We start from the raw sequence: 20,854 nt of genomic DNA, 5'->3' as shown, positions 1-20,854 counted from the left end.
CAACGAAAAGCCAAATTTGGAGTCTAAACCAAATCTGGGTAACGAATGAAATTGTAAACGAAGAATTCCAGCCGGCGACTTGTTTAGCATTCCCTATCCTCACCCCCAAAGCAACAATGGAAGCCTCAGTCCGGATACTATTCAATTCCTCCGCTCGCCATCTTCCCAACTCCCTTTTCCATCTCCAAAAGCCGCTCCCTCTAAAGCCCTTTTCCACGCTGTTTCCTTCTCCTCCTCCTTACTATCGTCATCATCATCATCGCCCAATTCCAAGTCCTGCAGTTTCATTTATTAACCCCGAAAATCGCCACTCCATTATTTTCTCAAACGCCCACATTCCCCACCACCCCTCAACAACCCCATTTGGCTTTTCCCTTTCCCTCAATTCTCCACAGTTTCTCCTCAACTCATTCTTCTCCACCTCAGCCTTCTTCCGCATTTTCTCTGACCAAAAAGCTAAATCTTTCCACTGGAATTACGCTCCTGATGGAATCCACCCAAGAGAAAATGGGGTCGTCGGGGATAAAGGGCCAATCTTTGCTGCAGTGTTGTTGGGATGGCTTGGGTCGAAGCCGAAGCATCTGAGGAGGTACGTGGAGTTGTATAATTCGAGGGGTATTCATGCTGTTACCTTTGTTGCTTCTGTAAAAGATGTGCTTTCGTTTGATTTGGGGAAGAATTTAGAAGAACGGATTTCTGGGTTGGCAGTTGAGCTGGCTTCTTGGCTGGCTCAATCAGAAAAAGATGGTCGTGAAAGATTCTTGATTTTTCATACCTTCAGCAACACTGGTTGGCTTGCGTAGGTTGAGTCTTTCTTTTTTGGTTGTACTATACTGTTATCTTACTGAGGTAGCTTTACATTTTTTGGTTGTACTATATGCTTGACATTTTGATTACATTTCTTTGGCTGGGAATTTTGAGAGCAGGTATGGTGCCATTCTTGACAATTTGCAAAGTAGGCCAGATTTAATGGAAAAAATCAAGGGAATTATTGTTGATTCAGGAGGTGACGCTAATATAGATCCCAAGGTTTGTGCATACACTATTTTGGACCTTGAAACTGGCTCATTATCCAATTTCTGCTCATAGTTCGTTATCCATAATGAATTTCAGCTCATAAATGCAGGATTGGGGCTCGACTTCACCAGTTTTCTGAACTAATTGATAGACATAAATACATTGATAAGTGCATATATATGAAGTTGAAGCACCTTTTGCTTCAGTACATTGCATTTAGTTGGATGCTGTATCACATTTATAAGGACATTCACATTCAGCTTTTGATGAACTTAATGCCGGACGATATAACTATTCGTAGCCCCATCCTCTACTAATGAAACAAAATTTGACTCCTTATGGAAGGAAACTGTGAGATAAACTAGTCTATATCTTATGTACATGGTAAATTGAGCATATTTTTGTCTTGTTTTACAGCCTCATATATTTGAAAAGACTAGAACTCATGAGATATTTCCTGCTACCGTGTATATGGATTAATTTAGTTATTGGAGACATTGATCTGTTACAACAATAAAGTATTTGCAAGCTACTTTAAAAAATGCTTCAAAAAAAGTATTTGCAAACTTGTGGTTGTTTTCTGTTGATTATATGATGCTTGAAGAGAATTCCATTTCTACTCAATCCTTTGTGATTGGTGATGGTGTTTGAAATTGCTGATGCTGGCCTTGATTTTCACAAATTGATATCTCCTCTTGATCGCATTTGGATCTTCTAAACGTGGAAATATAGGAGTTTCCTGATTGTTAACCATTTCGGTATCCTACTCTGCAACTTTTTCTGATACAAAACAACTGAAAGAAAATCCGGAATTTTGAGGAACTCAGGCATTTGTTACAAAATTTGTTTCAGTCCCAAAATCTTTGATAATTTGGTTTAACAAAATTATTCTGAAGAATAGTGCTCAGTAACAGATTCAGCTTTATCCTGTGTAGGTCTGGGCTGCTGGATTTACTGCAGCCCTGCTAAAGAAATACAGTTCATCATCTTATCCATCAGTTGAAGGTGTAGGAAGAAATCAATTGGAAAGTGGAGTTGATACCTCAAAGTTGCGAGAAAAGGAGCCCCTGTTCGTTGAAACCTTACTTTTGTCAGCATTTGAGAAGCTCTTCTCTTATCTCCTAAACTTGAACGATGTCAAACAGTAAGTATTTAAGAAACTCCTGATATATGCTGAATCTCTTCTTTTATCTCAAAAACTATAAGATGAACACATAAAATTCAATAGATATCACTAATCCTGGGTTTCACTTTTGCATTTAGACCATAAGAAGGAGAGAACAAGTCAAGATTTACATGTTTATTTGTTCTCTATCTTTGAACAGGCGGTTGACAAAGATAATCTCTGTCCTTTCAAAAAACCAGCCTTGTTGCCCACAGCTTTATCTGTATAGTACAGCTGATAAGGTCATTCCATTCACATCAGTTGAGACATTTGTTGATGAACAGAAGAGAAGTGGGAAAAATGTGTGGGCATTCAACTTTGGTGCATCACCTCATGTTGACCATTATCGGACCTTTCCCAGTGTATATACATCAGAGCTTGAGAGGTTTTTGAACGAGTGTCTGGTCACAGTGAAGAAGTTATAAAAGTTTTGCAATTTTAGATGATTTGGGTTGAAATGCTGCACGAGTTATTGTTTGCCCTGTGCAGCTGAATTCAGCTTCAAGCAGTGGAGATTCCTAACAAGAGGTAATTTTGGCCTAATGTTACTCGAAAACTGCAAACTCTTGTTTCTGATTATTTCCATTGAGGTATGGTATTCCATTTTTGTCCAATGGTAGCTGTTGGTACTCTTGGTTCCGTAATTTTGCTAGCTGAATGAATATCCACTTGTCACTGAGTTTGAGAAGTGGATTCTTGATAAGAAATTCAGCCGTGGCAATTCAGTTAAAAGGGAGTTGAGGTGTTATTTTATGGATGCTCATGCTGGCAGTGGATCCATCCAGGTGAAGTTTGAAATATCTGATGGCAACCGGAAGGTACATTTTTGACAATCACAACGTGGGTTTGAAACGAAAGAAAGAAAAACGTTGATACGAAAGAAAGACGTCCAGGTTCAATGTATTTGACAATCACCATCTTCGCCAACACGGGGGAGGAAAAAAATGCATTAGTTGATGAAAAAACGTCCAGACAATTATTGTAATCTTGAGTTGCTGTGTCCGGGGAGGCAACAAAAAAAAAAAATTTAAATCCTGGTAGCCACTTTTTTTTTAATAAAAATTCAATTGCTGACAGCCCTCTTTTTAAAAAGATGCCTGAGCCTGGGCTAATTATTGGGTGGGAAGTGGGAACTTTTTTGTGCACTGATGAAAAGATAAATAAATAAATAAAAATGGGTTAAGTCATAAGTGGCGGTGCGTATGTATGGGTTGTACTCAGCGGTACAACCCATGGCGCTCTAGATCCGCCGCTACTATTCACCTTTCCCATCTTTGCCGATAAGCCACGATGTCGTTTTGACTTGTCAAGAGCAGGGCAATTTCTCGCAGAGCAGTTGTTATCAACAGGTCACAACTATGCCTTTAAGCTCAAACCCAATCCTCACAACATATTTCTCTCTCCTCTGCCTCTCGTTCTTGCGCTTCCTCTTTTCAAAGTTTAACAATAATAATATATTATCCCATGTCAAAGTCTCCTACTTTTTAGATGGTTGGCATATTCAATTCATTGTTATTTAGCCGTCAACCACAATTCGCCTTTTGCTTCACCTAACTCAGAACTACTACTCAAAACTCTCAGCCTTCCTTTGGCTAATTTGCTACTCAAACTCAACTGAAATATTTGCCTCCGGGGCTCAAAAGCCTCTGTACTCGGGACCCCTTAAAAAGGCACTCGCTTTCGTTCGAGATATTCGAGATCAGATGGCAATCTTGAATGAACCCATCTCCAATTCAGGGATATCTGCCCCTAATTCTCACGGCGCCGTGGTTCTTGGGGGCACCTTTGATCGCTTACACGACGGTCATCGCCAGTTCCTTAAGGTGTTTTATAGTTCATTTCTGCATGCTCTTTTAAAGAATTTTTTTTTGTGTGGCCATATTTGAATTATAAACTGCTGATGGCCGTGTTATCTTATCTTATTTGTAGATGAGTGTCCAATGGTGATACGATTGATTGATTGATTGATTTATGAAGGGGTGTTCAATTTTATAGGCAGCTGCAGAGTTGGCCCGGAATCGGATTGTCATTGGCGTTTGTGACGGCCCCATGTTGATTAAAAAGCAGGTATTTGACAATGTGTTTGAACCATTCATCCTGTGACTATCTCTGATGGATCGTATGGATCCTAACTGCATTGCACAAATTTCCCTCTCTGCTATTCGTCAACCAATTTAGTGAAGTTGTTTGTTTACTCGTCTTGATGCTTTTGTTTGATACTCGATTCTTGCTTTAACTTTTTTTGCAGTATGCTGACTTGATAGAGCCTATTGAACAAAGAATGAAGAACGTTGAAGATTATATCAAGGTATTTATTTCTACTTGCATCCAAAATACTACCATGTCTAATTTTCTTTCTCATTTTTAGGAGTCAATTGAGCTTCTCGTTGTAATGAAATTGCAGCTTTTTCATATCTGAATGGGCTGTTAAGCTAATACATTATAGTATAAAATTGCAGCTTTTTATATGCAATGCAGCAGTCATGTATTATCAAACCTGCTGCCTCATGTTTTGTCTTCAGAATTGTAGTGTAAAGCAGAAGAATTGTAACTTACTGCATTGCATCATTGATAACTTGTATACTTTCCTGCGACACTTCTAGTCTATAAAACCGGAGCTGGTGGTGCAAGCGGAACCTATAGTGGATCCTTATGGCCCTTCAATAGTTGATGAGAATTTGGAGGCCATTGTTGTCAGGTCTGTACCATCATCAAGTTTTTTGGGCTTTTTTGCTTATTCTATTTCCTTTTAAGATTTAGGAGATTTAACTTCAATTATTTTATGGCTTTGATATCCATTCAAGAGAAAAATTCTCTTTTCTGGGGTTTCTGGTCTGAACTTCTATGTCAGCGATTTTTTTTTTTTTTTTTTCATTTTAGAATTGATTATACATGAATTTGATGAATAGGGGCAACAAAGTTCATGTGGCTGATGTAGAATTGTTGGAAAATGCTGTGGGCTGACAGGACAATTGGTTCCCACTCCCCCTTTCCTTTTTTTTCCCTTCAAAGTACAAATACAATATTGCTTCTTGCAAATCTTATACATGTTCTCTCATGATTACCACGAGCATAAACTTTTTTGTTTCTTATCTGACTCCAAAACTGAGATTGGGAAATCATTTCATGTCGCATGATACTTATCTTGTCGTAACTGTGGTGTGAGGATCTATGCATTGGGTTCTCGTATCATAATTCATGTATTTTGAAAGATTTTGATTGGAGAGCTTTACAAGTATACATTTTTGTTTCCTAGAATTTTTACATTGAAGTAAAAAGTAACTTTGAGTTGTTATTCTGACAGCAAGGAGACAATACCTGGTGGACTTTCAGTTAACAGGAAGAGAGCTGAAAGAGGCCTTTCGCAACTAAAGGTTTGATATTCAACGTACCACTCGAAATTGCGTTATTGGCGTTAGGGTAGTCGCTATACTATTAAAGATTCACTTGATAGTTTTAAGCAGATTGAAGTTGTTGATCTGGTCTCCGAAGAATCTAGTGGAGACAAGCTGAGCTCCACGGCATTGAGGAAGCTTGAGGCTGATAAGATCAAGAAAATCTAAGTTTGAAGGTCAGGCATGTGTTTTCATCGGAGTCCATACTGAATCTAAGGGCTTCGCGTTTGTTTTCTTCTTTTATCAGCTGGAACAGAGTAGAGATGGCTTTTTACGTCACGCAAATGATGTGGAGTTCTTCAAGAATCACCACCATGCGGCTTAGAGTTTTACGTGGTTAAAATATCCGACAGTGTTGGACAATAACTCATCTGGTTTCATAGCAACTTTCTGTAATTTGGTTCACTTTAGTTGCATTCTGTATAAATAGGTCATTTATTTTGGGGAAGGAACACCAAAAATTTTACACTTTTCCCTGGAGCTGTTAGACGATCTTAGCTGTTCTCAAGTGATTTCGAACAGGAAAATTCTGTAAAAACTCATAACTGGTGGCATCTAAAAACAGGTCGGCAGTACATTTACATCTATTTTTTTTTTCTTTTCCTATTCTTCATATGTTCGTTTTTTTTTTTGGGGACTTTGGTACAATATATTCTTGAACTAGACATCCTAGTACGCATTACTTCTGCAAAAGACGCGAGAAACTTTCTTACAAAATAAAAGAACTTCATTTATTTTCTGGGAGGAACAATTGAACCAGGTGCTGATGTAATCTGAAGAAAAGTGTCTTTACTTCTTTTTCTTTTTCTTTTTCTTCCCTTGTGTAAAACGGAATGACGTCCATGCTGAAAATTACACGTTTTCTTCGTTCAGAATTGGCCCATCAACATTTCATTTTCTCGAAAAATAGTTTTTTCATCAATCTGGGTTCACAGGTAAATGTCAGTTAAAAAAAAAAAGAGACAAGAAAGCAAAAATGAGAAAACAATAAATGCAGATAACGTCGTATATAAGCGCATTTTGCAGACTCTGAACGGTTATGGCCTTTTTTTTTTTCCTTTTCAGGATTAAAGAAACTAACTAACCGACTTTGAGCGGTACGCGGAATACAACGGCTATCCTAACAACAAAAATTTCAAATACAAAAACCGATTGATCACAGCCTTCCTCTATCTGCCTTTTAAAATTTTAGTGTGTGCTGTGCCCTCATAAACCCCCGTGGAATCAGAAAAAACAGAGGCCGACTTCTATCAAAAGAGATATCAACCCTTTTGCTCTCCAGCGTCAATCAACCCTCTTGTCAGTCACTTGCTGTTTTATCAAGTTTTAGTAACAAGTTTCTTGAATTTATTTACAATATTTTTCAGTTTTATGTTTAATCTCTTTGAAGAAATGAAGAACTTTACTGCAAATGTTGTGTTCTCTCTGTTATTTACAGGGTTGTGAGTTGTGGCAAGTGATTATAGTTAACGCCAGAATTTCAAGAAATTGATCTTCAATTTCACATACTTCCAAAGGGTACGAGCATGATTTACGGTTTAGACAACTACATTTATTGTCTCTGTTTCTCACACATTACACAAGTGAATTATGTTATTTAATTCAAGAACTACTTTTCAGGTTCGGTCTTGGGAGAGATTGATGTGATTAAGATGAATGATCTAATGACGAAGTCGTTTCTAAGTTATGTTGAATTGAAGAAACAAGCCCGGATGGATATTGAAGCCGAGAATGATATTGACATAGAAAATGGCCAAGTTTGCCGGATTGACGCAGATAATACTAATCTTTCTCAATTCTTTCAAGAAGTCCAAGTAATTAAGGGTGATATGGAAGAGATCACTAATCTCTTAATTGATCTTCAAGGTTTGAATGAAGAGTCAAAGATCACCCACAGTGCCAAAATTCTTAGAGGGCTTCGAGATCGGATGGATTCTGACATGGTTGCTGTTCTTCGTAAAGCCAAGATTGTCAAGGCAAGACTTGAAGCACTGGATAAATCAAATAAGGCCAACCGGAAGATTTCAGTAGAGTATGCAGAAGGCAGTGCTGTTGATCGAATCAGAATGGCAACTACTAATGGATTAAGGGTCAAGCTTAGGGACATTATGTGTGAGTTTCAAGATTTGAGGGATACCATTCTCTCAGATTACAAAGATAGTCTTAGGAGAAGGTACTATAATGCTACTGGTGAGGTACCAAGTGAAGAAGTGATTGAAAAGATGGTATCTGGAAATGGGAAAATTGAAAATGTTGAAGGAAAGATGGAATTAAATCTGGAGAACAAAGAGAGGCATGAAGCTGTGATGGATATTCAAAGAAGTTTGAACAAGCTTCATCAAGTGTTTCTTGATATGGCTGTTCTGGTTGAGGCTCAAGGTGAGCAGGTTGATGATATTGAGCACAATGTTGCCGTTGCTGGAAGCTTTGTCAGTGGTGGAACCAATAGTCTCTTTTATGCTAAGCAGATGAAGAAAAAGGGTAACAAGTGGATTTTATGGGTGCTGGCTGTGGGACTGATCATCTTGCTGGTGTGCTTAATTGCCCTATTGACTTCCTGAGCTGTTGTCTGAAGAAGCATGCTATGAAGAAGCATGTTACCAGCTAAGGAAAGAATAGTTAGAGGATCACGTACATCCTACTTGTTTGGCTGTTTCAGGGGTTTTTGATTACCTTCTGATATTCTTTTACCTACAGTTGCTTAGTGGATTAGAAATGCACATGAAATGTTGTCCCTCATTTGCTTTTTCATAACTTCTCTGGTTGAGGCATACTAGCACATTTAAATGTTTAATGATGAAGCTTACTCTGGCAAACATCCTGCTTTTATTATGTAAGTATTGTGGTAGGAATGTTTTATCTATGTTGTAATTATTCAACCTGAGCATGTTCTAAATTCTAATCACATGACTGGTATTTAGGCACAGAAATTTCGTTTGAAAGTTTCTATTAAAGAAGAAGGGGAAGGGATTCAAGTTCCTTTCAGGCCATGACTTACAGGCTCATCCTGAAAAAGTGAAGGAAATAATAATAATAATAATAATAGGATGCCAAGGCAATTTGAGTTCTAAACCTTTACAGATGATTAGAATGGGAAGTAAGAAGGAACTTGATTTACTTGTGCAAATTCATATATTTAAATATTCCGATAATTTCTTATCCAATGATAGCATAATATCGTTTCTGATGTCAAGATTATTTAGAAGGACAAGCATGTCGTCCAAATTCTCGCATCACATTATAAGTAGCTCCACGAAGAATGTGTGATACCATCTGGCATGTTACCTCAGTCAAAACAGTATCAGATGAAGGGACAAACCCCACAAGGGATACTCCTTTCTGACTTCAAGCAACACTGAGAAGTTGTATTGCAGTCCAAGATTGTTCAGGCTCTAGCTGAACTTGTCCAATCTGAGGAAACAGCAAAAATGACAACATAAAATAGCAATCAGCAAGGTAACATCGAAAGACTTTCCCAGCAGCCATTTCGAACTGTCACAGATACGAGAAATTGGTTATAAGGAATGAAGCAGGACACTGTGCCATTATCATGCAGTGGGATGAACTGATTGGATATTGATTGGTGATGGAAAAATTACCCATCAGCCTCTAAAGGTTAAAAACAAAGCAGTAACCAATTTTAATACCTTGGCATTTTCAACGCAAACAAAGTCTTTGTAAGATGCTTCCATTGTCAGATGTGGATTCCACAGTACAGTGTCTGACCAACTGCATACAGAAGGAATTACAGCAAAAGTAAGTGTAGCACAACATTATTCGTGGAAAAAGGAAAAATTGGGTGAGGTAGGGTGTAATTTGAGCACAGACCAAGATGTAGCATCATAGAGAGATTTCATCACTCACTTAGTATTCTCGATGAGTATTGTATCACCAAGACCATTATCCAGGTGCAATTTACTAGGAGCATTAAGATATATGCAATCTACAAATCCAGGAAATGTGACTACATCCCTGAGTAAAGGAAACAAAGATTACTGGAATTGGTATATTTGGATAGTCAAATTCACGTTCAAAGTTATCCCAAGTAACAAGAACTAAAGGCTGAATAGTCTAACTGCATATGGCTTATCTAAGACTGAAATTATTTTGAAGAACACATTTCAGAAAATAACTGATAAAGCTTTTAAAGTCAAGATATGAGATATAGCCACCTTTCCTCCTGACCCTCAATTGGGTTCTTCGGATCAGGATCTTTGTTAAGTGTTTTACAACCTTTTAAACCTCTAACTGATGCTCCAGTTACAGAAGCCTACAGAATACAAACTCATATTACCAGGTCATTTTCAGGATATACAAAAGAATGTCACCCTGGATGGAAGCAGAAAAAAGTGTTATTTTAAGTGTAAACTAAGAAAAATGGAGAGAAAAAATACTTTTCTTCTATTTCACTTTGGACTACACAATATACAAATATATATATACACAAGTGGATACTATAATCATATGATACTATAATCATACTATTACCTAATTAATATATGATACTATAATCATATGATACCTAATTAATATATGATACTATAATCAAATCTTTCCTAATATTTATATTATCAAATCTTTCCATAATATCAGATCACATATCTTCAACACTCCCCCTCAAGCTGGTGAATATAAATCTTCCATTCCCAGCTTGACAACACTTTCATGAAACATGTTGCTACACAGTCCCTTTGTCATCACATCTGCAAGTTGAAGTCCTGTCGGAACATATGGAGTACAAATCAGTCCACTTTCTAGCTTCTCTTTAATAAAGTGCCTGTCTATCTCTATGTGCTTCGTCCGATCATGTTGCACTGGGTTGTGAGCTATACTTATAGCAGATTTGTTATCACAATATAGCTTCATCGGTTTGCTCCATTGAATCCTCAAGTCTTCTAGGATAATTTTAACCCACAATAATTCACATACCCCTGCTGCCATAGCCCTGAACTCTGCTTCAGCACTTGACCTTGCTACCACACTTTGTTTCTTGCTTCTCCAGGATATTAAGTTTCCTCCAAGAAATGTACAATATCCTGAAGTTGATCGCCTGTCAACTGGAGACCCTGCAAAGTCTGCATCTGTGTAAACTGCCAGATCAATTTCAGGACCCTTTTTGAATAAAATTCCCTTCCCTGGATGTGCCTTTAAGTAATGAAGCACTCGATAAACTGCTTGTAGATGAACTGCTCTAGGATCATGCATAAACTGACTAATAACACTGACTGAGTAAGCTATATCTGGCCTAGTATGTGCGAGATAAATGAGTTTCCCAACAAGTCTTTGGTACATCTCTCTGTCCACAGCTGTATCTCCATGAGCCTCACTTAATTTGTGATTCTGCTCAATGGGAGTTCCAACTGGTTTGCTTGCTGTCATGCCTGTTTCCTTGAGCAGGTCCATAACATACTTCTGTTGAGAAATAAAAATTCCCTGCCTTGATCGAGCCACTTCAATTCCTAGAAAATACTTCAATTTTCCTAAATCCTTTATTTCAAATTCCTTGGCTAGGCGCCACTTCAAAGTTTTCTTCTCTACTTCATCGTTTCCTGTCACTATGATATCATCTACGTATACAATCAAAACAGTAACTCCCCCCAAGGCTGAATGCTTGATGAACAGGGTATGATCTCCTTGACTTTGCTTGTAACCATTAGCTATCATTACCTTGGCAAATCGTCCAAACCAAGCACGTGGGGATTGTTTCAGCCCATATAATGCCTTTTTTAACCGACAAACCTTGTTCTTGTCAACCCCACTGAATCCCGGTGGAATGCTCATATAAATCTCCTCTTCTAACTCTCCATGAAGAAAAGCATTCTTCACATCGTATTGCTGTAATTCCCAATCAAAATTAACAGCCAAGGATAGCAGAATTCTCACTGTATTCATCTTTGCTACTGGAGCAAATGTTTCCCGATAATCTACTCCATATGTCTGTGTGTATCCTTTCGCGACTAACCTTGCCTTGTAGCGTTCTAGGGACCCATCTGCTTTAAACTTTACTGCATACACCCATTTACAGCCCACTACTTTCTTGTTCTTTGGTAAATCAACTAATTCCCAGGTCCCATTCTTCTCTAATGCATCCATTTCTACTTCCATAGCAAGTCTCCATTCTTTCTTTGATAATGCTTCAGACAATGAGCTAGGAATAGAGACTGTATTTAAGGTGGAAAGGAAGCTTTGATGGCTCGGGGAAAACTTCTCAAAAGACACAAAGTGAGACAATGGATATAGGGGTCTTTTGGTGCATTCTCGGGGTTTTTTCCTTACAGCAATAGGTAGATGTAGGTCCTGGTCAGGGCTAAGAGGCTCAGGACAAGGTGATTTAGAGCTGGAAGAATGGTCGGTCGGTGGTGTAGAATTCAGATTTGATTCACTCATTGTTACCTCATTCCCGGAGCTTGGTTTAGAGGATTGTTCTTGCCTTGTAACCACGATGGGATCTCCTTTCCTTGTATACACTTGGTCAAACCGGAACCAGTCATAGATTTTACGGTCTTCCTTTTTTTCTTCTACCACATCAGATTGAAGAATTGACTCTTGGAATTCAGATTTGGATGACTCAGATGTGGTCAACTCTAAGGAGGGAAATTTTAACTCCTTATCTTCAAGTGTATCTAACTCCCCCTGAAGATAAGGAGTGATGAAATAGGGCTTATTTTCAACAAATGTAACATCTGCCGAGACATAGAGTTTTCTAGTAGGTGGATGATAACATTTGTAACCCTTTTGAGTAGATGAGTACCCCACGAAGACACACTTAAGAGCACGAGGATCTAACTTCCCACGGTTATGACTATGGACATGAACAAAGGAAGTACATCCAAAAACTCGAGGAGTGAGATTAAAGGAAGATCGAATATCGGGGTAAAATTTGGATAGGTTCTCTAGTGGACTTTGAAACCCCAAGACCTTGGAAGGAATTCTATTTATGACATAAGCTGATGTGAGTACAGCTTCTCCCCAATATGCTTTTGGCACACTTTGTTCAAACAGTAAGGCTCTAGTGCACTCAAGAAGATGTCGGTTTTTCCGTTCTGCCACTCCATTTTGTTGTGGAGTGGCAATACAGGATGATTCATGTATGATTCCTTCTTTTTGGAAAAACTGACTCAAGGTTTGATTGAAATAATCACGAGCATTATCTGAACGAAAGTGTTTTATCTTGGTGCCAAATTGATTTTGAATCATTGCATGAAAAACAGGGAAAATATAACTCAAATCAGACTTATTTTTGAGTAAATAGATCCAAGAGACTCTTGTGCAGTCATCGATAAATGTGACAAACCACTTAGACCCTGAGATGTTTGGAATAGTTGATGGCCCCAAATATCACTATGGATTAAAAAGAAAGGAGAAGACGATCGTTTATTACTGATAGGAAATGGGACACGAGTGTGTTTAGCATACTCGCAAATATCACAATGAAAAGACTGAACATCAAATCCCTTGAACAAGGAAGGAAACATTATTTTTAATGCAGAAAAAGACACATGACCTAGACGTCTATGATGTAACCAGATGACATCTTTATTGGAGGGTGAAGACAATGTGGACAGGGCAGATTTACTAAATTCTGGTTGACTTGATGTATCCAAGTAATAGAGTCCATCATGCTCCTTAGCTAGTCCAATCCTCTTCCCCGAGCCCCGGTCCTGAAAGTCACAATAGGATTCATCAAATATAACAGAGCCAGCTAGATCCTTGGCAAGTTTTTTTACAGAAACCAAATTTGTAGATAATCGAGGAACATGAAGAACATTTTTAAGAATCAAATTTGGAGTAACTTGGACATCTCCGATACCTGCCACAGTGGTTGTAGTACCATCTGCAACAACAATCTTTCTATTGCTAGGACAGGGATTATAGGTTTTGAATTTATTTGAAATATGAGTCATATGGTCCGTAGCACCAGAGTCAAGAATCCAGACATTCCTAAGCTCATTGCCTAAAACACTAAATGCAAAAGAGACTAGAGCCTTACCTGAAAGTGTCAATGAACACATACCCGGATTCCTTGATTGAGAATTGTTAGTTGCTGGTTTGTCAACTGTCTCTAACATACTTTTAAGCTTCTCAATTTCCTCCATACTAAACCCTCCAATCACTTGAGTTGGATCTTGAACCGACATATGAGCCTGCCTTTGCTGGCCACCTTTTTGTCCCCATTCACGAGTGGGTGGTTTCCCATGTAGTTTCCAGCATTGATCTATGGTGTGTTGTGGTTTCTTGCAGTATGTGCACCACAACTCCTCGCGATTCTTTTGCCCACTTGTTTGATTGGTCTTGTCCGCAGCAACCTTGTTCAGTACCAACCGCTGAGATTTGGAACTTAAAAGGGCTGAATTTTCTATTGAAGGTAGCTCTAACATAATACCCCTGCGACTTTCTTCTCCACGTACTTGGGATATTGCTTCTGTTAAAGAAGGAAACTCTGGCCTGCCCAGAATTTGAATTCGTACAAGATCGAATTCAGAGTTTAGGCCAGCCAAAAAATCATAAACTCGATCCCTTTCTATGAACTTCTTGATAAACACTGCACATTTGCTACAGTTCAAATCAAGTGCCCTGTAATAATCCAGTTCCTGCCACTGGTTTTGCAGAAAATTGGCATACTCCGTCACTGTTTTTGTCCCTTGTTTTGCTCCAGTTGTCTTTGTCTTGATGTCATAGATAAGAGCTGCATCATTAACCTTGGAATATGTCTGATGAAGGGCATCCCAAATTGCCTTTGCTGTAGGAAGAAACATACATGTATCGCTGATTTCAGGAATCATGGAATTCCATAACCAAGACATGATCATTGAATCCTCTTGTTCCCATGCTTCAAACCCCGCCGTTTCACTATCCGGTGCTATTTCCAATAGATGACTCAACTTTCCTTTTCCTTTCAGGAATGTTCGAACCAATTGAGACCACTTCAAATAATTTTTTCCATTTAGTCTATATGCTGCCTGGATGTTTTGAAGCTCTGTTGTGTTCCGTGTACTTTGTTCTTCTTCCATAGTTGAAGACAATTGCCGCGTTGAGGATGTAGCATTCGCCATGATTGAATAGGAGGGGGGGAAAAAAAATGTATAGTAACAGGAACAGCAATGAAGGCTGGAGAGAATAAGAAAGGAACCAGCAATTAAGGCTGGAATTGACAAGAAGCAAAGGTGGTATTTTTCCCAGAACCCTAGACGGGCTCTGATACCATGTAAACTAAGAAAAATGGAGAGAAAAAATACTTTTCTTCTATTTCACTTTGGACTACACAATATACAAATATATATATACACAAGTGGATACTATAATCATATGATACTATAATCATACTATTACCTAATTAATATATGATACTATAATCATATGATACCTAATTAATATATGATACTATAATCAAATCTTTCCTAATATTTATATTATCAAATCTTTCCATAATATCAGATCACATATCTTCAACATTAAGTAATGCAAGTAATGCACTATGACAAATGATGTCAGAAATAATGAACACCCACTTGCCAGTAATACACACTGGGTTCAAATAAGCATTAGTATCTCCTGAACAAAAATTATCCCCTAGAACCTTCCACACCCATTGACCGTCAGTTTTTTTTTTACAGCAAACATGGTTAACCACATGCTCTCTGAGAAGAGGGAATTCAACAGTACCTCTTGACTGATTGCTCATCTGCAATTTCTCAAGCACAAATATCTGATTTAAGTTTGACATCTCCAGTAAGCTCAAAAGTTTGAATCCAAGCCAAAAGCAAAGCAAACTTTGTGATCGATGTTTTGTGAAAAATGTAAGGCAAGACTTACACTGAAATATGTATGCAGGGCAGTTGTAAATGAAAATGGCTTCTGGTCAGCATTTGTAACTTTTAATTCTGTCGACAGGGTCCTTTTATCCAGAGTCACCTGAAGATAAATGAGAAAGCTTGAATAAAGATATTACGCAAAGATCGCAACAAGCCACAAGTAGCTCTGCATTTGACACATTCTGTCCTCTACTGTTTTCTCGAGTTAAAATTTCCTTGTTGGGGGTTTAGTAGAATGTAAGATAGCTAAACAACCAACCTTGTACAGAACTTGGAAAGTATGGTCCCACATAGAACGACTATATGGACCATCCTTAAGCTCCAAAGTGATAATAGGATTTCCTTCCACATTTTCGGAATTAACAATAGACCAGTTCATATTCCTTGCGAATCCATGCTGTGAAGAGTATAAGGATCCTTAAGGTAAGAAAATTAGATTAACAACTGGAAAACCAACACTAAACTGATTAAGCAACTATTGGAGCTCACAGTTATTAAGAACTATGATTAACCAGCATCTCAGCTTTAAGAATTTGATAAGTCCAACATAAGTTCAGTTAATCGGGATTTAGCCGGTGAACCATATTCAAAGAGTAAACAACATGTACCTGCTGCATTAGGCCGGGTCCAAACTGTGGAAAACAATGAGGAATTCCTCCGCTGTGCCCAAGGCATAAGAGTCAGTTAATGGCAGAATTTTCTTTCAAGAATTGCATCTTAAAGTTTTGCTGCTCATATAGAATATATGAATTCCTGATTCATATTGGTATTATTAGATCAGACATTCTTGTCTCTGATAGCCACCAAATAACCTATATCTCTGAATACAAAATTAAACTACTAAGGATAGCTACAGGCCTGAAGAAAGGAGGGGTAGCTACAGAAAAGCCTATTACTATTTGAGGAGATGACAGTGAAACTCTCATGAACTGGATAACAATACAGCAATGTAATGTTAAAGAGTAACCTGATTGGCTTCTGTCCATTGAACACAGCATCTGGCCGAACAAAAAGGAAATCTTTATTGGCTACTTTCCAAGAAGTGACACAACCTCCAAATAAGTATAACTCTGCCTCACTGCAAAAACAGTATGAGTTAATTACCACTTATGCATTCTAAAGCGGAGAATAATACGAGTATGCACCAATGCACAATTGTATGAGCCAGTTCCAAATCATAATATTAACAGCATTTAGTTACTGATATGAGACTTTTTTGCCAAAGTACAGTCATTGGTAGAGTCTTTCAGGACCAGTGAAGTTAGATCATCCACTAAATGGCAGCAAAAAAGGTGTCCTAGCATTTAAGCTTCAGCAAAAAGATGGTGGTGCGATTAGGTTCAAGTAATATTTCATGCTTGACATAAGGCATGTTGTATCAAAGATCAAAAAGTACCCAATGGAAACTACAGAATTTTTGACATCCCACTAACTACTGGCATGAGGGGATCACAGATATAACTTCGTTGAAGCCTGGTTGTGAGTCTACTCTATCAGCACCTAGCAGCTAAGAATGAGGATATCAAATGTATAGCTCCCTAGCAGCCTGGTTCTCAGTCTACTTTATCAACACCTCAGATTTAATAACAGAAAAGTAATAGCAAGATTCACATTTCCCCTTAATCAAAACATTCTTCACAAAGGAGTATTGGCCAAGTTCTTGCAAGTGTATACGACTTATGGATGCTGCTCCTTTGGCTATGCCAACTCAGAAACTCTGGTTCACCTAAAACATCGTGATGGAAAAGTTAACTCACATACTTATCAAATCTATCATGTGAACTGATGTCATGCTTCAAAGCAGCTCGCACATCATCCTATGATAGACACAGAAAAGCTAGTATTGTGCATCCTCAAAGCCAGTGTATTGGAAAGAAAGTGCATAATATTTTTTACATGATTTTGCAATGAAGTTAACGAGTCCGTCAAAGCTAGCTTTAGCTACTGTACACTAATCAAGTAAAACTTGATTTAACACCAGAAGAGTATACCTAGTAAAACACAACACAAACTCTTAGGGAGAATTATTTTTTTCTTTTCTAAATCCATGAATTGTTCATAAATCCCAATCCACAACCTTGAAGCACCAGAAAACGATCTAGATACGAGCTTTCCAGCAATTTAACCATAAAACTCAAAACACACATAACCCAGACATACTGAAACGAACAGGGGATATGCTCCAATGACATAATATAATAGCAAGGATCAACATCTAGGGGCTAATTACTAAGAATTGAACAAGATTTAGTGAAGTACCTGCCATGGGAAGAAGTCAAAATGACCTTGGGCAGATTTCCCTGGCCTTGTGTAACTTTGATACCCAAACAAGGATTTTCTGAGCTACCAACGCTTGCAAATGCCATCCCTGCGTATCTGGTGTAACAGATTAGCAAGCTCAAACAATGTCAAACACTGTTAATTAAAAAAAAAAAAAAAGCAGGGCCCAGAAAGCTAATAAAACCAACACTAATCACCTTTTGACTCGCCGAGGTTTGTTTGGGGATGTTAAGGATGGATTGACGACCGACCACGTGTTCAACAGGGACGATGCAGTCACCATCTTTTTCTGGAAAATATTTTACTTATATACTAAGTCGTATACTTAATCAGCTTCTTTTAAGGACGTATATCTGCGTGCGTTACACAGTTTCTTCAAGCTGAGGAATGCTCAAAGATGGCTGGTGAACGTTAAAAAATGTTCCCCGTGCGAAATTCGGATATTCCCTGCATTGTGTAGTATAGTATTTTTTTACATATATATATATATTCATCGAAATTCTTCTAACTTTGCTCTTCTTTTCTTTTTTCCTTTTCGGAGTTTAATCCTTTTCGGAGTCTAATTTATGACTTTTTAGTTAGAAGGACTGTTTCTGGTTTGGGCTCAGAAAGTCTTTGGGCTTTACCCCTTAACAGTCGAAAAAACCAATCTTCAGGGCCTTGAGTTTGTTCTTTGGGTCCATTATTATAATTCATGTCCTTCAGGATTATTTGTCATTGATTAGTTGTTTCCCACTCTAATGTTTCTGATTTAACAATATATCTTCTTTTCTTTTCTTTTTTTAATTGTAAGAAAATTTCAATTATTTCATAATGATGTAAGACCACCCTTTTGTCCCTTCAATAATCATCTACTAGTAGTAGTAGGAGTAGTATTTTCACATGATCGGCCAACTCTTTTAGTTGATAAATCTTGGAAGCATACCCAGCCATGAAAAAACTAAAAAAAAATAAAAAATGGAAGTCCATTGACATTAATGCATCTGGACTTTATTACACTTTGCAGTTCCAACAAATATCCCAAGGAAAATTCTGACTTTTTACACTTTGTTGGCACCTTTAGGATTGCGTCTGAGGTATGACACTCAAATAGCCTCCGACCATCTTTTTTTGAGAGGCATAAACAAATTAATTGCAATTTCACAAGAAATGTTTTCCTGTACAAACACTGAGATTGGCTGAATCAAATAATCCAGCAACTAGCATTTTGGGAGATCCTTCGGTGGAGGTAGAATACCCTGATCTGCCCCTGGACCATCTTCCACAACAAATGCTGTTTTCAGTCCCCATCCAGTATGAATCTCCAAATGACAGTGCAAGAACCATACTCCTATACAATTTAGACCAAAAAATCAATATATGTGAGCGTAAAATCATCAAATTAAAGTTTAAAGATTGTTTACCACCCCAATAATGCACCTGGATTATCAGCTCTAAATCGAATGGCAGTCCAACCGCCAGTAGGAACACCAACTGTGTTTCTTTCTGGCGGATCGATCAAGTTATATTTTGGTGGATCTTTTGCAGGATCAAAATTTCCCATCCCAGTTCCAACAACAAAGAAATTGTAACCATGAAGATGAAAAGGGTGTGATTCAACGGAGAGAAGATTAGTATCCTGTAATACCAATTCAACAGTTGAGTTAAATGCAATTTTACTGAGCCTTGTGCCTATAGTGGTCTTAAGATTGGCTGTGAGGGGTGCACCGGTATAATTAAATGGCTTAGGAGGCTGATCGGGGAAATCAGTTTTAAAAACCCCCTTAACATTGAAATAATGCGCCTGAAGAAGCGCAGTTTCGGGCATAGTGAAAGAGATGTTGTTCAAAGAAGCCATTAATCGGGTTCCATTTAAACAGGCGGGACAAGAATTCCTTGCTAGACCAATTGTGTAAAACAGGTTCCTGTCAACTTGTAGAGGAACATTTGTGGGAAATTGTGGTGAATTCAGGCTTCTGAGCCTCTTGTTATATCTGAAGGCAAATGCTGAATCGTTAGACTTGGGTAAATGAGGAAGCGTTGGAAGAACTGTATTAGGGATGCCTTTGTATTGAAGGATGCCTGTTGCGGTGTTGTTGTCTACGGGAAGTTGAACATCCATGAAAGGTCTGGCAGCCATGAAATATCTTCCTGGAATTTGATTTGCGTGGACCAAAACATTGGTTGTCTGGCCTGGAGCGATCAGCAAGGCCTGAGTGGCAAATGACTTGGTATATACCGCATCAACTTCCACTACAGTCATGCTGTGACCAGCAATACCAAAGAAAAGCTCGTCATTTAAGGCCGAATTGATGATCCTCAACAGGTACGTTTTGCCTTGTTCAACTTCCATGACAAAAGTATCTGAAAGAGGTAAATCGAATGCAGGTGTTAGTTAACTTCCATAGGTGATAGTGATACCAATGTATTGCTTAGGATTTTCTGAGGCCCACAACGTTGTACAATGATAAAAGTGATATCCATATATCTGAAAAGCCCTCTTATCTGTCAATTCCTTACGTTTCTCAGAGCATGGAAACAGTGGTCCAGGCTTTCCATTGATTGTGTGCGCGTCTGACTTGTTTGGAGGTGAGCCTAACTGGTTTGCTTTGTTTACCAGCTTTTCAACGTCTGCATGCCACCATTCCCCTGCACCAAATACAAATCGTCCCATCCTTTATTTTGAAGATTAAAAGATAGACAAAGAAAAGTTTACAGTTGTATTGTACCTCAAGAAAAAAAAATGTTTATTTTCCAGCAAGATAATCCAAAAACTGTCTTGTGTATAAGGCTTGGTCTCATTAAGTTAGCTAACTTTCCCTTAAACCCTACTACAACCCAAGGTGGCTTAATTTATGCATCTACTTCGTTATAAGTTTATAATTCATTCCTTTAAGAATCACATGGATCGTACCTTGTATACTTTGACATGGGGCAAGTTTAAATTAGCTAGCATATCATATGATCAAATTATTTAACAGCAAAAATTGTCTATTATACTTCAATTGTAGCCTTGTAGTTGTAGAGATCTACAACAAAATCAGTAATTATCCTTGTTTCCTCTTGTCTGATTTCCTTGGTTAATTTCTTCTCTTTTTACCCATTCATCTGCAGAAGCTTTTTTTTTTTTTTTTTTTTTTTAAATCTAGCAGAACTTTTGGTATGGCTACAACCTCTCAGACTGCGGACGACAGTAATTTCGAATT

General features: G+C 38.1%; 4 protein-coding genes across 6 annotated transcripts; 2 read left to right on the top strand and 2 right to left on the bottom strand.

Moving 5' to 3' along the window:
- Positions 1–30: 30 nt before the first annotated feature.
- Positions 31–2,796, top strand: LOC113777738 (transmembrane protein 53). Of its 2 annotated transcripts, XM_027322925.1 has the most exons (5): positions 31–273; positions 304–799; positions 927–1,029; positions 1,953–2,161; positions 2,343–2,796. In XM_027322925.1, exons 1-5 carry the CDS (start codon positions 117–119, stop codon positions 2,605–2,607), a joined length of 1,230 nt encoding a protein of 409 aa, XP_027178726.1. In that variant the 5' UTR covers positions 31–116; the 3' UTR covers positions 2,608–2,796. The 2 variants fall into 2 exon arrangements, with proteins under 2 accessions (XP_027178726.1, XP_027178725.1); XM_027322924.1 differs by having other exon boundaries at positions 31–799.
- Positions 2,797–3,392: 596 nt separating this feature from the next.
- LOC113777957 (syntaxin-112-like) lies at positions 3,393–8,138 on the top strand. Its single transcript, XM_027323192.1, has 7 exons — positions 3,393–4,005; positions 4,178–4,249; positions 4,431–4,490; positions 4,786–4,880; positions 5,487–5,556; positions 5,647–5,740; positions 7,198–8,138. The coding sequence occupies exons 1-7, from the start codon at positions 3,886–3,888 to the stop codon at positions 8,136–8,138; spliced, it is 1,452 nt and encodes a 483-aa protein (XP_027178993.1). The 5' UTR covers positions 3,393–3,885.
- A 459-nt stretch (positions 8,139–8,597) lies between these two features.
- On the bottom strand, positions 8,598–18,123 carry LOC113777826 (putative glucose-6-phosphate 1-epimerase). The gene is made up of 10 exons (XM_027323039.1): positions 17,867–18,123; positions 17,649–17,765; positions 16,357–16,467; positions 15,998–16,049; positions 15,649–15,786; positions 15,391–15,489; positions 9,750–9,847; positions 9,442–9,549; positions 9,225–9,306; positions 8,598–8,988 (listed from the first exon to the last, which is right to left on the bottom strand). Exons 1-10 carry the CDS (start codon positions 17,950–17,952, stop codon positions 8,923–8,925), a joined length of 957 nt encoding a protein of 318 aa, XP_027178840.1. The 5' UTR covers positions 17,953–18,123; the 3' UTR covers positions 8,598–8,922.
- LOC113777825 lies at positions 13,158–14,823 on the bottom strand. 2 transcript variants are annotated; one of them, XM_027323038.1, is made up of 2 exons: positions 13,592–14,823; positions 13,158–13,238 (listed from the first exon to the last, which is right to left on the bottom strand). In XM_027323038.1, exons 1-2 carry the CDS (start codon positions 14,628–14,630, stop codon positions 13,204–13,206), a joined length of 1,074 nt encoding a protein of 357 aa, XP_027178839.1. In that variant the 5' UTR covers positions 14,631–14,823; the 3' UTR covers positions 13,158–13,203. The 2 variants fall into 2 exon arrangements, with proteins under 2 accessions (XP_027178839.1, XP_027178837.1); XM_027323036.1 differs by having other exon boundaries at positions 13,163–13,238; positions 13,568–14,823.
- Positions 18,124–20,854: the final 2,731 nt, after the last annotated feature.

Source organism: Coffea eugenioides, chromosome 7 (assembly GCF_003713205.1).
Source record: "Coffea eugenioides isolate CCC68of chromosome 7, Ceug_1.0, whole genome shotgun sequence".
NCBI lineage: Eukaryota > Viridiplantae > Streptophyta > Magnoliopsida > Gentianales > Rubiaceae > Coffea > Coffea eugenioides.
Note: the sequence above shows the minus strand (reverse complement) of the source record. Positions and strands in the feature narration are given on the sequence as shown.